Below are 13,460 nucleotides of genomic sequence, written 5' to 3'. Positions count from 1 at the left end.
TATACATTTATACATACATACCATCCCAATTTTATCCATTTTTTCCCCAATTCCAGAATAGCGGGAGATACTGTTTACTTCGTATCAAGGATAAATTTGGACAAACAACGTGATGAATTCATGACAAACAAAAGAACTGTGCAATGTTCTGTAATTTACTTAAATAACTCAAAAGTCAATCTACATATGTAACAAACAAAAAGGTATCATAGTGCAGGTGTCACAATTAGCCTTGAATATCCAGCTTTGATTAAACTGCAAGTCCAATGATGCGTAAAATGTCCTCGGATGCGTCACGTGTGTCTCATTCTTCTGGATTACTGAGAAGTAACCCTTCAAGTGAACAACCATTAAATTCTACAAATTTATCTGGAATAAATATTTTCTTAATCACAAGATTGATTCCTTGAGTGAGAGAGGTCCTAACTTACGGGATGTCTATTACATTGTCCAGGCTTATGAGAGGCAATGTTGTAAGATTTTTTTTTTTTTTAAATTGTGTTAATTAACCTAGAATACCTTAACCTGCACAAATGAACTAATAAAATCTGAATAGATTTAAATAGACTGATTAGACCAATAAGATCACGTTTAAAATGTTGTAACCCACTCTTCCCAAAGTAGTCTTAAATAGCTATATGACAGGATCAATAAAATATATATAAAAAAAAAAAAAAATTACTTCTGTAAAGCATGGTAAGATTTTCTCAAATTACCAAGGTTCTGCAATCTGAAAATTTGCCATTTTGTACTCTTGTACAGTAAATGCACTTGTAAGCCTGTTTATTTCAAGCATATTGCCAGAGTCTATTTTTGATTTTTCAGCAGCTCGTCGATTTGCGTTTTGTACATATTCTTCACGTCCTCGAGATCCAGTCTCAGCTCCTCTGCCTCCTCCGCCTTCTCTCCGTACATCTGCAGAATAGTGTTGTGTCTCTGTTCCAGGTCCTGAGACAAAAAAAAAAACCATACAAAAGTGATGTAACCACGGCCAAATACCAAAGCGACTGTGTTAACAGGACACGCTGATGAACGACTCACCTTGAGCTGTACTCTCAGCCTGGGAATCTCCTTAACCTTGGCTTCCATCTCATCGTTCTGATTGGTCAGTCGGACTAACTCCTCGGCCATGACAGAGCGACTCCTCTCTAGGTTTGAGATCTCGAGCTGAAGGGATGGAAAAATCAGAGACGGACAGAAGCGTTATATAACGCTGAAAACGCCGTGTTTCGGATATGAACTCAAATCTCACCAGAATAAATATGTGAGTGAGTTACCATGCAACACTAGCATGAATACTTTGGCAAATCAAAATGTCAATGAGGAGTATGCAATGCTGTTAGTTGACGGGATGGTAAAAATGCCTGATACCTGTAGCTGTGCGATCTCTCCTTCTCTGAGTTTGAGTTGAGACTGGAGGTTTTCAATAATGCTGGAGCCGCCCCCTACGCGCGCGGCCTCGTATAAGTTGGTCCCACTGATAGACATGGTCATTGTGCCAAAGGAGTGATCCGGAGAATCCTCCTGCTGCTCAACAGTTAAGGGAAAAAACAAACAAACAAAAAAAAAACATTAGTACTGCAATTCTTCCATTTTACTGGGCAGAAAGCAGGCAGAAGTAGAACAGACTGTGTGAGATAAGGAACTGACGAGGTAAAGAATTGGTAGACATACCTGTGAAAAAGACGCGTGCAGGCCCGCGTGGTCCGCTCCGCTGATGGAGCTTGAGCGGGAGAGGGTTGGGGTGGAGGAGGCAGGGGGTTCACTTACAGACAGGCTAAGCGCCTTCCTTTCCTAATGACAAACACAAATATCTATCATTTTAGTTGGACTACAACTTAGATACTACTCATAACATACTACCGGACCTTCAGCACTCATTATGACTAACTGTATAACCATTATCAGCAAGATCCTCAGATTACTGGAGAGTAACAAATTTCAGACAGACCCAACACAGCCTGAAATAAACATTTTAGGGAACCCGGTAGGTCAACAAGGGTCTTTGTGTTTTGTACAAGGCGAGGTCCTACCTTCTCTTTTAAGGCCTCTTGAGCAAGGTAGCATTTCTTCTTTTCTTGTTCCACCTTGACTTTTTCCATCTCCAGCTGATTGGTGAGTAGCAGCTAGATGAGGACAGACAGAGAGGACATTTTAATTTGTTGACTGACATTCCTGTGGCAGTGGCATGGTGGTTAGGGAGCACACACACACACACACACACACACACACACTACCTTCTCCTTCCTGGCTTCCTCCAGAGTTCGGGAATGTTCCTGTCTCAGATTCTCCAGCTCCACACGTTCCCTAAACAAAATCAGCAACAGGCAAACCACATGCATGTAATACACACAAACACACACACACACACATCTTTGATTCTCATAAATGAGAACTTACAGCTAGTGACAGCAGGCAATCTTTTATTACTACATTATGCCCAGAGCAAAGGTCCAGGTTTTTTGAGAAAGGAGATTGTAAAATATAAAAAAAAAAAATTATGTAAACATGTTCACAGCAAGCGAGACCATGCCCTAAAGGCACTCATCCTCGATGGCTTTGTCTCTGCTGTGCTAAGTAACCTTGGAAAACAGGAAGAAGGAAGTTGACTTTGCTTTAATATCTTCCAGAAAACTCTTCCAGTAAACTCTGCTACCTGCTGCTGTCGTCCTCTAGTTTCTCCCGTCGAGTCCTCTCAGCCTCCAGCTGTCCCTGCACACGGCCCTTCTCCTGCCGTAGCAGGGAATTCTGGGACTCTAACGATGCCAGCTGAGCCTTGATAGTGTGCAGCTCCTCTGTGGCTGCCCGCTCCTTCTCAACAGCAACAGCAAGCTGGGCCTGCGCCTCCACTGTTCCAGCAGAGAGGAGGTAGAGACAGAGAGGGGGGGGGGGGGGGGGGGGTTATTGCAGGAGAATAATAAGGTTGGCTGGGGAGCATAATAGTTCTTTGAACAATCAAAGCAACTCTAGCACAACGAGGAGTTCCTTGATACACACTGAAATGTTAAAAAAAAAAAAAAGAGATACACTCTCATGCGGTCCTCACCTAATCGATCAGAGATGCTCTTTTCAAGCTTCTCCCATGATGCAGTCTGACCGCCCAGTGTGGCCTGCAGGTTTTCTATCTGACGGAGCAGAGGTCGTGTGGCAGAGGTCACGCTCTGACTCAGCTCCTGGTTTCTAGTCTCTGCCGCCTGCAGTCTCTGTAGGGGAGCCGAATATGTATCGCTGGTACCTTGATCCTTTTCATAATCAATATCTCACATACGTCTCCAAACACTTCACGAGGACAGCATTCTGTGGCTTAACAATACAGGTCTTACCTGCTGGAGTTCACCGATCTCCTCTCTAAGGTAGTCCTCTTTCCTGGCCTGCTGCTGCTCAGCTCTCTGTAAGGCCAGTCTCAGATCCGTGACCTGTAAAGAACATGATTACTTAACAGGACTACATGAACAGTTCGTTGTGGACACGACGGATGAACTCAAGTCATGAGGCCATGTTGACTACTGAAACTTGCCTGATTGGCCAGGGCCTCCTGCTGCATGCGAGCCTCCTCCTGGGCTTTCTCCAGGGCCAGGCTCAGCTCCTCCTTGGCCTGCACCTCCCGGCTCAGAGCGGCTTCCTGGGCCTCGCTGTCCTTGGTGGCATTGGCCTTGTGCAGCTCTGCCAGCTCCCTGAACAAACAGCCCGATTTTTAATCCACGCCAGGTTTACTCTATCACACATTTGGGATTAATACAGAAACCATAAATCCTCTCTAATAGCAATAGCACATTCCTTTGTTTTGGTAAATTGTTCACTGGAGCATAACCAAAGGTTACAGCAAACCAACCATATGTTATCCTGTAACTGCAAATAAGAGAGGGTCCCTAGGGTGTATTCCCATAGGGAGACTGTTAGTGCTGTTCTGCGATTCTTTTTCAATAAATGTGCGTACTTGTAAGAGCTGTCCAGGGCTGCCTGCAAGCTGCGGTTCTTCTCCTGAAGCTCCTCCACATCGCTCTGTAGCGTGGTCAGCTCCTTCTCCTGTCTTTCCACAACCGCATTCAGCTTCTTAATGTTCTCTCTGTGTTGCTTCTCCAACTCCTCTTTCCCATCAAGAACCTTCAATCAGAGAGATTCTCTCACTAACAGCTTTGAGATAATGCCGTCCCCAAACCTGCGTCGATTTCATTTTGGTCATCACATTTCAGGTATGTTAAACTAACAGACCTGCTGTAGATGTTTGAGCTCCTCTTCTTGCTCCTTTAGTTTCTTGCTTTGTTTACTGATCATGTTATCACTTTCCTTCTCCTTTGCACGCAGCTTTTTGATGATGTTGGAATGTTGCAACTGCTGTTTGGATAGTTTCTCACCTAAGAGCGGTAGAAAACTCTCAGTTAACCGCTGCTCTTTTCACTTCATTAACAAGTTGGAGGTGTTAGAAAGCCAACACCCGTAGACAAGAGTCTCACCTTCTTCCAGAAGACCTCGGATCTGTTCCTCCTTTTCTCTGATCAGTTCCAGCGTTTCATTTGAGTTGAACCTCATAGATAGTTCCTCTCTTAAGCCCTTAATTTCCTAAGGCAACAACATAAAAAAAAAAAATCACAGCATGCAGTGTTTACCAACTTTTATGGATCATAATAACCTCATAAAACATCTGCTTTAGAAAAGCATGTGCTGCTTCTGGAACAGAAGGTAGTAAATTATTAAACAGGTGGTGCTGTTTACATGGCTTACCTTCTTGGCGATGTCCCTCTCCTTGCAGGCGAGTTGAGCCTTCCTCTCGGCATCTGCAATACGCTGGGTAAACTCTTCTTTCAGAGACTGAACACTAGAACTTTCCTCCTTTAGGCTTATTACCTCGCTGTGAGACACATTATATTAACACATCATTGTTTAGTGACATCTCACAAATCCTGACAAACAGGTTACCATAGGGCTACTGCCAGTCTATAACTGGTGTTTTTTTTTTCACTGTACAAAATAGAGGGTTACACCACCTATTCCATTTTCGTAATTTCCCATGTAGACATGCACCAAACGGATAAATGCATCTTCCAGTGCTGTTTTTTTTTTTTGGACTTACTCTTTCAGATTATCACACTCCTCTTCAAGCCTGGCCTTGTCTTTACTGACAACTAACAGTTGCGTTTCTCTCTTCTCAAGTTTGCTCGTGAGCTCATCGATAATCTGAAAAAAAGTGCAGGGATAGTTACAAAACGGAGAATCCTGTGAAAACATTTGTCACTTCTTGCATTTCATGTTTTCTTGCCCAGTTAGCTGTCTTGAACAGATCCCTAAAATAGTTTACTAAATGAACGCTTTGTTGATGTATAGTTTCAAAGTTTTGAAATGGCAGAACTTCCAAACCTCCTGAAGCTCCAGGATCTGAAAGGTTGAAGCTCCTCTTTTCTCCTCCGTGACGGGTGGATGTACTGGTTCATCAGCATCAGTCTTTAGATTGGATAACATAAGGTGCGATTCAGCTTCTTGTTCCACCTCCGCCAGCTCTTCTGGCTGTTCACAGTTTACCGGTGTGGCACTGCGCCCACTTTCCTCCATTTCGTTATCATCAAGAGATTGGTCCTTCATGGTGTCAGTCAACCCCTCATCCTCTTCCTCGTCTCCCGTGTGGGATTTTGGAAGGGCGGGGGTGGGAGCGGGTCCGGCAGTGACGGAGGCTAGCGTCCGGTTGCCCGGAATCTCGTCGTCCGAGTTGACTTCGCTAACGCTACGGCTGTCGAGCGACTGGACGCTAAAAGAGTCAATGCGCTCAAAGGCGTCCGAAGAAGAGCCACAGCTCTCGGTCAACTTTGGGTAGTCATCAAGGCGAGGGAAATCCCCACAGGTGGAAGCAGAGAGCAGCTGGAAGGAACCCTGCATCAGGTGGAGGCCTGCCTTGGCGTCGGCCGTCTCCTGCCTGGAGCTGGCCGAGCTCTCACTCAGCACACTCTCATGATCCAGAACCTCAATGTCACTGGTGGTGGAGGTCCCAGAGGAGAAGGCGCTAACAGGAGGGGAGGGAGTATCACTTTGTCTGTCCTCTGTTTTTGCATCTTTGGATTCTAAAAGGATGTCTTTAGGAGGAGCAGCCAGAGGTTTTGAAGGACTTTTAGGTTCAGAGCTATCAACAGCATCCACTGCTTGAGCTTCTAAACTGGCCTCGGGTTTGTCGGCTGCTGTTATTTGTGATACGTCTGTTGAACCTTCGGGCTCTGTGTTGCTTTCACTAGCCTTTTGTTCTACTGTTTGCTCTGGCAAGGTTAAAGAATCAGGAGGCACAGGTTCTTGTTGCAGCAGGATGCTAGGTGCTGTGACGTCCTGTTTTGATGGTTCAGCCACATCAGGCTCACTCTCCACAGCACTTTTACTGCTCCCTCTGTCTTTCTGAACATGTATTTGAACGTCCACATTAGACTTCACCTCATCCTCCTTTTTATCTTTCTCCTGTGGCCTTCGGTAGGACTTCGATGGTGCCACAGACACCACCTGGGATTTCTTCACGCCTTGCAACTCTCCCGGTGGCAGGAAGGCACTGAAAAAAGTCTCAGATTCATCCACCACAGTCCGGGTTACAGGTTTTGTGATAGCCTCTGAGGAAGGGGGCAGGGTCTTTGGGGATTCCTCTGAGGGGGCGTCCCACTGGTTCATGCCCCATCCTCCTGTTGATACTGACTTTCCCGGTAAATCTACGACATAAACCATAAGCTATTCATGAGACAAAATGCCACTTGCACGTGCAAAGAAATAACTCTGAAACATGGGCGCTTCAGTGCAAGCTCGTCAAGTTAAACATTCAAAGTGCTGAGTACAACCACAGCAACGTAATATAGTCATGCATATGCCACAAGGATGAAACAAGCATCGGCCTGACTAGCTAACTGTGAGATTAATTCACAAGCAAGTTGTCGAGCCGTCAACATTGACAGGCATACATTACATATTTGCTCAGTCGTCGAATTTGCATATTAGACACTGAGCGTGACTCATTAGAACACTTTGACAAGAGAGGTCCTTTTAACTTACCATTGTAAGTAGGTGTAACAGTGTCACCCCATTGATCCTCTTCTTTAATGTCCAAAACTCGGTCGATAGATTTCTGGGCAGTTGTCAAAGCTTGCTTAGCAAAACTCGACAACTGGGACGCATTAAACCAACTCATGGCGCTCCGCGTTCTCGTTCTATAATTCAGTTATCTAGATGTCATTAAGTTAAATATTTATAACAAACATCTAGCGCTCACTTCTAACATAATATAGCTAATAAACCTGCGCAGCCATTCAATTTAAGCTATAATATGTTAGCCAGAGTCAGTTAGCCTGTTAGCCAGCCTGCTAGGCCACTGACTAGCTAACTCTGAGAAACACAGAAAAGCACTGTCGCCAGTTTAAAACGTTGATGTCATCTGGTGCTAAAATTATATACCGTCTTCTGACGGGCAAGTGAAGAGCGGGACTGCCTCACGGCATGGTTGGCACAGTCCTCACTTTACTATAAACTGCCTCTAAAGATGCTGTTTTGTTTTGGTACTTGGCAAATATGTTCCCAGCGTTCAAGCCCCAACTACCAAGTTACTTCCTTTCCACGTAGCACAAACCAGCCCCACGTTTGACGTCACGATCTCGTCTAGCACATATGACCTACTTTGATTATGATACTTGATTAATGATTCGAGTATGTAAGTTGTTGTATATTGTATTGAACTAGAAAAGAAAAAGTTAAATTAACATAGTAAATTTTAATATAATACATGTAGACAAAAGGTACGCCCCTTCTTTTGGTAAAACAATATTTTTATTTACTGGCAATATACATATGCTTTTATGAAAAATCCAAGGAATTAGGCCACAACATAACACTAATAATAAAATAAATTACCAAAGATTCACAAAACAAGACATTATCAAGGAGTAAGTGCCTCCTCTTCCCATATGCAGATCTGATCAAGTTACAGTGCATGAAGACAAAGTAAAACCACCGTCATAAACCTACAGTCTATGGCCTTTAAGGCCCATGACACGGAAAAAAACCATGACTTTCATTATTTTCACCGATGACAATAATGCTGCCACAGCGTTAGACGGACACCTGATATCACGTCTGAGTAAATCAGCTGCCTTGTGATGTAAGGTTGAGTTTGAAAAGCACTGTCTGTGGAGTGGTGACATCAGCCACTGCCAACTCCTGGCCGTCCGATAATCCAAGCTCTATAAAAAAAACAAACAAACAATAACACAAGACAGCAGATGACATTCAGCCTTTGAGTATGGCTAAAAATGACCGGCAGCAAAATGTTTTGGTACTGGTGCATGATACTCTTTATTTAGAAGATGGTTATATCTTAACCTTTCAGCGTTTTGGAAAGATTCGGACGTGTTCTTTCTTCAATAGAGGCAACAGTCTGAAAAGCAATCCGAACAGATTAAATCAAAGACGTCACCCGATCATTAATTAATTCGAAAGTACTGCGTTTTTTCAAATTTTAATGTTAGAGACTTAATCTAACATTAAAAAAAGAACTTGAAAAAAAAAAACCTTTCAGTAAGACAGGTTTAATTTGTAACGTAAGCAATCTAAATGTAGCTACAATGGAAACAATATGTAAACATTACAACACTGTTCTTCACCTGCAAGTAGAGTGTTTTATTCTTCCCGTCCAGTGTTGTTGTGATAGCAGGAGATTTCATTTGTCTAGTAAAATAAAGAGAGGATATCATTTTAGCATTAACCTTTAGCATTAACCTATAACCTACGTTTTGATCATACAAAATATAAGAACTTCCATTTTAATGCTGGCAGGATAAGCATACTGCTATAGAGACACCACGGTCTACCACCATTCTCCACTGCCGTGAAAAGGCTGAGCAGGTCAACTTACAAAGAGGCACTTTCTTTCAGGTAATCCAGCACCTCCTGCAGTTTGGCAGAAGGAGAAAAGTGGAGATCTTGAGGGATCTGACTACAGGCGGGGCAGTTTTCCTGCAGAAACACAATCATATAGGCAAAGAAGGAACACGTTAGTGAATGTCACATGTATTTATTACGAAAATGTGTCACGACTGAGTTGTATTCAGGGCTGACCTTCCGCTCTGCTTCAAAAGTGTAAGTATACAATCCATCAACGTCATTGAACACTAAGTAGTTGTTCAGGGGAAGGTAGGCACTGTCATGACAGGAAAAAAAAGTACATTCTATGAGACTCTAATGCTTTGTTTCATATCCGAGAGATACTCTTTATATATTCACACTTGTACTTTCAACATACCTCGAGGCAATTTTGAAAACCTCTGTGGCACAAGCAGCTGAAAAACACATACAACAAAAATATGATCGGATCTGCCGAACCCCATATGCCCCCAAAAAGAGGAAGTATTTATTATTAATCTCTTTTGCGACGGCTGAATGTGCACAATTTCGGTTATTAATTTAGATTTGTTGAGTTATTAAACATTTTTAAAGCCATGCTGTCATTTTTAGATCAACACATGTAGCCTTTTGTCTCTCAGCATACCAGCAATGACAGCATTTGTAGAGGCCACAGCAGGGATGATTCTTTTCACAACACCTAAAGCACAAACAAAAATAGATATAACAATCACTGTTCCATCAAAAGACAAATATTCCTAATATATATACATACATACATAGATATAGATATATATGGGTCCTACGGAAAGTAAAATAAAAAAGGAATTAAAGGTTACTTCGTCCATCATATTGTAATAAAGTTCTTCTTCTCCCTATGCATAAATAATTGATGCCTGTGGTAATAAAGTATGTTAGATAAGCTTCCAAGCTCATGGTTGCGTTTCTAGGTCAGAGCCCTACGGATGCTGAATGAGAATAAAATAACCGTTCCATATAACAACTGCTGTGAGCGAAGGAGGTCTCAGCTCACCTTGAGTAAGTCTGTAGGTCACTCCCGTAATGTTAAATTCGGACGCTCTCTCCAAAGACTTCTGGTACACCCACTGAATGTGCTCGGGATCGTCCCCATCCAGAGCCACGCCGTCTGAGGGCAACAAGCAACACCAAGAAGAGAATTATTGAGAAACATTAATGCTTAAGACCAAGTGCACTACTATATCCTAATTTGACTCCACTACCACTGTCAGAACCATACTGCCAGGTCTCCACAGCTTATGTGAACTGTGCAGATTTACCTCCAAAGGGCTTCTCTTTGGGCCAAAGCAGCATGCGTACATACTCAACGCAATGCTCTGGCAGTCTTGGCATTGAGGCAATGGTACACATAGGGAAATTTATCTAGAGAGAGAGAGAGAGAGAGAGAGAGAGGGGAGAAATAAATTAATTATTTAATTAATCTTAATTATTTTCAGTTCATGGGTAGAAGATGTATTTCTTTATGGGTGTTACAATTCCATGCAGCACATTTAAGCCGGGGGAATGTTTCGAACCTGCGGCGGATAGAGCTCCAGGGTGCAGTCAATGCAGGCTGTCATACCAGGTAAGATGACACGAGCGTTGCCCTTAAAGCCCTCTGTGCCGCCGTCAATCAGGGGAATGATGGAACTGGGGTCCAAGATCCCATCCTCATAGATCAAAAGAGACAGCTGACAAAGGAACACAGAACAGTAAGATATGGGTGTTCGGGAACTGGGTATGACAGCATTGTAGCAGTGGTCAGATTATCTGTGATGTCACAAAAAATCACATACTAGCATTCCATTCATCCATCTTCTGGCAATGACTGAGTCCAGTCCGCAAACTACTATGTGGAACTCTGGGTGGTGACAGAGAAGGGGAGCCATCAAGATACATCCAGAAAATATCAGCACAGGGTAAACATGATTTTTATCACTCATATCAGATATGTCATTTAAGCAGTAACAAAATACTGTTTGTGTCTGAGCTAAAGGAACATTTCTTAAAACAATAATCTGTGACATAAAAATAAATTAAGTATAAAATAAACATCATAAATTGACAGTCAGCTGATGATCTGACTAACAAAGAAACAAATAATGAAATCGTGACATTTACGTCTATAAAACGTCTCGTCCAAGTCCTGGATTTTCTTGAAATGTCTGGTTAAGAAATTAAGGACAAAAAGAATTACGCCGATCTAACGTCTTGAATAACAAGGTATCTTGAGTTCAGTTCCTACTGAACACAAAAGCACAGGAAGATGCTATTCCAGCACACCAACACACTCATCACCATGGCAACTACGATGCTTCTGTTTCTAGTTATAGCTGAAATGATCATAGTGTGACCTAACCTCTTTACAAAAACAGAAACAAATCATGATGGAGCGGGGGGAAAAAAAGGTTTTCCTCTGTCAAAGGATACGGGACAACGTGGCATCCAGGGACCCGACTGTTCACAAAATCTGCAGCGACATCTGCCTTTGGCCGCCCCACATCTTTTGGTCTTCACACACAAAAACACTGAATCAGGCAAAACTTGGCAAGACATAAAAATCCATAAACTTTTAAAAACCAGCAAATGTGTAACAGAGCAAAACAGTGAAATTATAAAGACAGTACCGCAGAGAAGAAAATTTTGTGTCCTTTATGCCTAGATTTTTTAAATATCTACTTCCAGAATCAAGATCCATGTTTAAGATAAAGTTTACTGCACTCAAAACACTCTATCTGTCTCAGTTTTTAGGGACAGTTACATTTGCGCCCTAAGCAAAATAAAGTTATGCTTCCACATTTAATTCCCTGATATTTTTTTTAGCACGACACTTATGTTACCCTTCACTCTTTTCAGATAAGGCCAATAAAACCCCCTGAAACATGGAAGTAAAAAGGGACAAAAGTAATGTCTGTTCTAACACACAGGCCAGTTTAAGTAGACTAATGTAGACATTAAAGAATCAGGAGAAATCGCAGAGTGTTCATCAGTGAGCACTGACCTGAACAGAAACTGCCTGTTGAGGTTGGAAACATCAATAACGTCCATGTCAACCACGTGTATATGTCGAAAACCTGACAGAGCCTGAACATAAGAGAAGTAACAAAGAGAATGATTTCCATTGACAATATTAACAACGCCATCTGATTTTCATTATCATCAAGCACAAAAAAGAAAGCACAAGGGATGAGAAAATCGTTAAAATGAACATCCTTAACAATTTATGCAGCCTGACACAAATTTATCAATATTACCTATATCTGTCATAATTCAGAAAAGACAACTTACCAAATCTTTAAGAAGTTCACATCCAAGTCCGCCTGCTCCAATGACTAGAATTTTACATGTGTCCAATAAAAACTGAAGAGACTGAGGAAAGATACACATTTACAGCGATGGAAATACGATCATAACACCATAGTAAGACACTTAACTGGGATTATTTAGGTGCGGGTTACATCAATTACCTCAGTACTAGGTTCAAAGTCAGGATGTGTGAAAGGTCCAGCTCTCTCCAAAAACTTCTTGACATGGTCCCATCGTCCCTGCCAGGTTCCCCGGTCTCCACTCCCTCCGTCCACAACCATGCTGAGAAAAAAAAAAAAAAAAAAGAAATCAGTTCAGCAGGGTGTGTCATTCAATTACACGTATTTCAAAATATGTCAAATTTTATGCAACTGCCTACAAGGAGCAATCTGAACTAGTAACAAACCCTAAAGGATATCTGTTTGATAAAATACTTAACTGATCATACGTGTGAATAAGTTGATGAAATATCTATGACCTAGTAAGCAAGCTTAGTTGCAAACTAGCCCACAGGCGTTCGTGAATGTCACGTTATCAGGTTAGACGTAGAATACTTTCAAGTCAGATTGTTACAGCTGCGGGCTAGTTTACTTCATAAGCTCTATTATTGTAGCCAATATTTGGTTACACGTCCGTCATGTTTATGTTGAGCTATAACAAAATTTCAGTGATCGTTTGCTTGCAAATCTGTTTCTCCCTGCTCTGACTTTGTAACCTCTCAAACCTGCTGCCACTTCTAGACACCCATCGTATTCACTTCACTAACTTCTTAGTCAGCTCCTCTATTCTCCTTCTTTTCTTCTCCCTAAAAAGAGAGAATAAAAGAAGGTTCATACATGCTTGGCTACCAGTAAGTTACCGTTAACGTCACTGATTGATGGGCCTCAAAGTAATGTTAAGGGAGAAGGAATTCTACATTAACAGGGGAAATTTCACTTACGGTTCTGCTAATTCCGCCATGTTGTTATGAGCATGGAGAACAGTGTCCCACAATGCACAGCGAGAGGTCCCAGCCCAATCAAAAGGATCATGAGTGATGTCAAAGTACCGAGTTATTTTCATATATCGATGCTGTAAAATAATGCACTTAAAAGCACGCAAGTCTCAGTTAAGCTGTTCCTGGATAAAATAAGGAAATAAAGTTTCGTCAGCAATTCTTCAGTTCATCAGTTAAACGCAAAATAGGAGAAATTAACGTTACCACTGGAAATAAGACCTGAAATGGGGCTTGTTAGTCCAGATGTAAAGCAGGCGAAATGCCCGAATGATTCTAATTTTCATTATCA

General features: G+C 42.1%; 2 protein-coding genes across 5 annotated transcripts; both read right to left on the bottom strand.

Moving 5' to 3' along the window:
- Positions 1-12: 12 nt before the first annotated feature.
- tmf1 (TATA element modulatory factor 1) lies at positions 13-7,520 on the bottom strand. Of its 2 annotated transcripts, none has more exons than XM_030777188.1 (17): positions 7,012-7,520; positions 5,356-6,674; positions 5,072-5,175; positions 4,723-4,849; positions 4,455-4,560; positions 4,213-4,355; positions 3,938-4,104; positions 3,518-3,674; positions 3,324-3,416; positions 3,047-3,203; positions 2,657-2,849; positions 2,238-2,307; positions 2,034-2,126; positions 1,675-1,794; positions 1,372-1,530; positions 1,042-1,167; positions 13-948 (listed from the first exon to the last, which is right to left on the bottom strand). In XM_030777188.1, the coding sequence occupies exons 1-17, from the start codon at positions 7,145-7,147 to the stop codon at positions 808-810; spliced, it is 3,411 nt and encodes a 1,136-aa protein (XP_030633048.1). In that variant the 5' UTR covers positions 7,148-7,520; the 3' UTR covers positions 13-807. The 2 variants fall into 2 exon arrangements, with proteins under 2 accessions (XP_030633048.1, XP_030633047.1); XM_030777187.1 differs by having other exon boundaries at positions 1,372-1,527.
- Positions 7,521-7,819: 299 nt separating this feature from the next.
- uba3 (ubiquitin-like modifier activating enzyme 3) lies at positions 7,820-13,134 on the bottom strand. Of its 3 annotated transcripts, XM_030776990.1 has the most exons (18): positions 13,115-13,134; positions 12,941-12,979; positions 12,336-12,456; positions 12,157-12,237; positions 11,870-11,952; positions 11,299-11,379; positions 10,990-11,033; positions 10,665-10,729; positions 10,404-10,559; positions 10,149-10,251; positions 9,884-9,997; positions 9,497-9,550; positions 9,251-9,287; positions 9,067-9,148; positions 8,864-8,964; positions 8,613-8,676; positions 8,332-8,386; positions 7,820-8,192 (listed from the first exon to the last, which is right to left on the bottom strand). In XM_030776990.1, exons 1-18 carry the CDS (start codon positions 13,132-13,134, stop codon positions 8,095-8,097), a joined length of 1,398 nt encoding a protein of 465 aa, XP_030632850.1. In that variant the 3' UTR covers positions 7,820-8,094. The 3 variants fall into 3 exon arrangements, with proteins under 3 accessions (XP_030632850.1, XP_030632851.1, XP_030632852.1); XM_030776991.1 differs by lacking the exon at positions 12,941-12,979; XM_030776992.1 differs by lacking the exons at positions 12,157-12,237; positions 12,941-12,979.
- Positions 13,135-13,460: the final 326 nt, after the last annotated feature.

Source organism: Chanos chanos, chromosome 6 (genome assembly GCF_902362185.1).
Source record: "Chanos chanos chromosome 6, fChaCha1.1, whole genome shotgun sequence".
NCBI lineage: Eukaryota > Metazoa > Chordata > Actinopteri > Gonorynchiformes > Chanidae > Chanos > Chanos chanos.
Note: the sequence above shows the minus strand (reverse complement) of the source record. Positions and strands in the feature narration are given on the sequence as shown.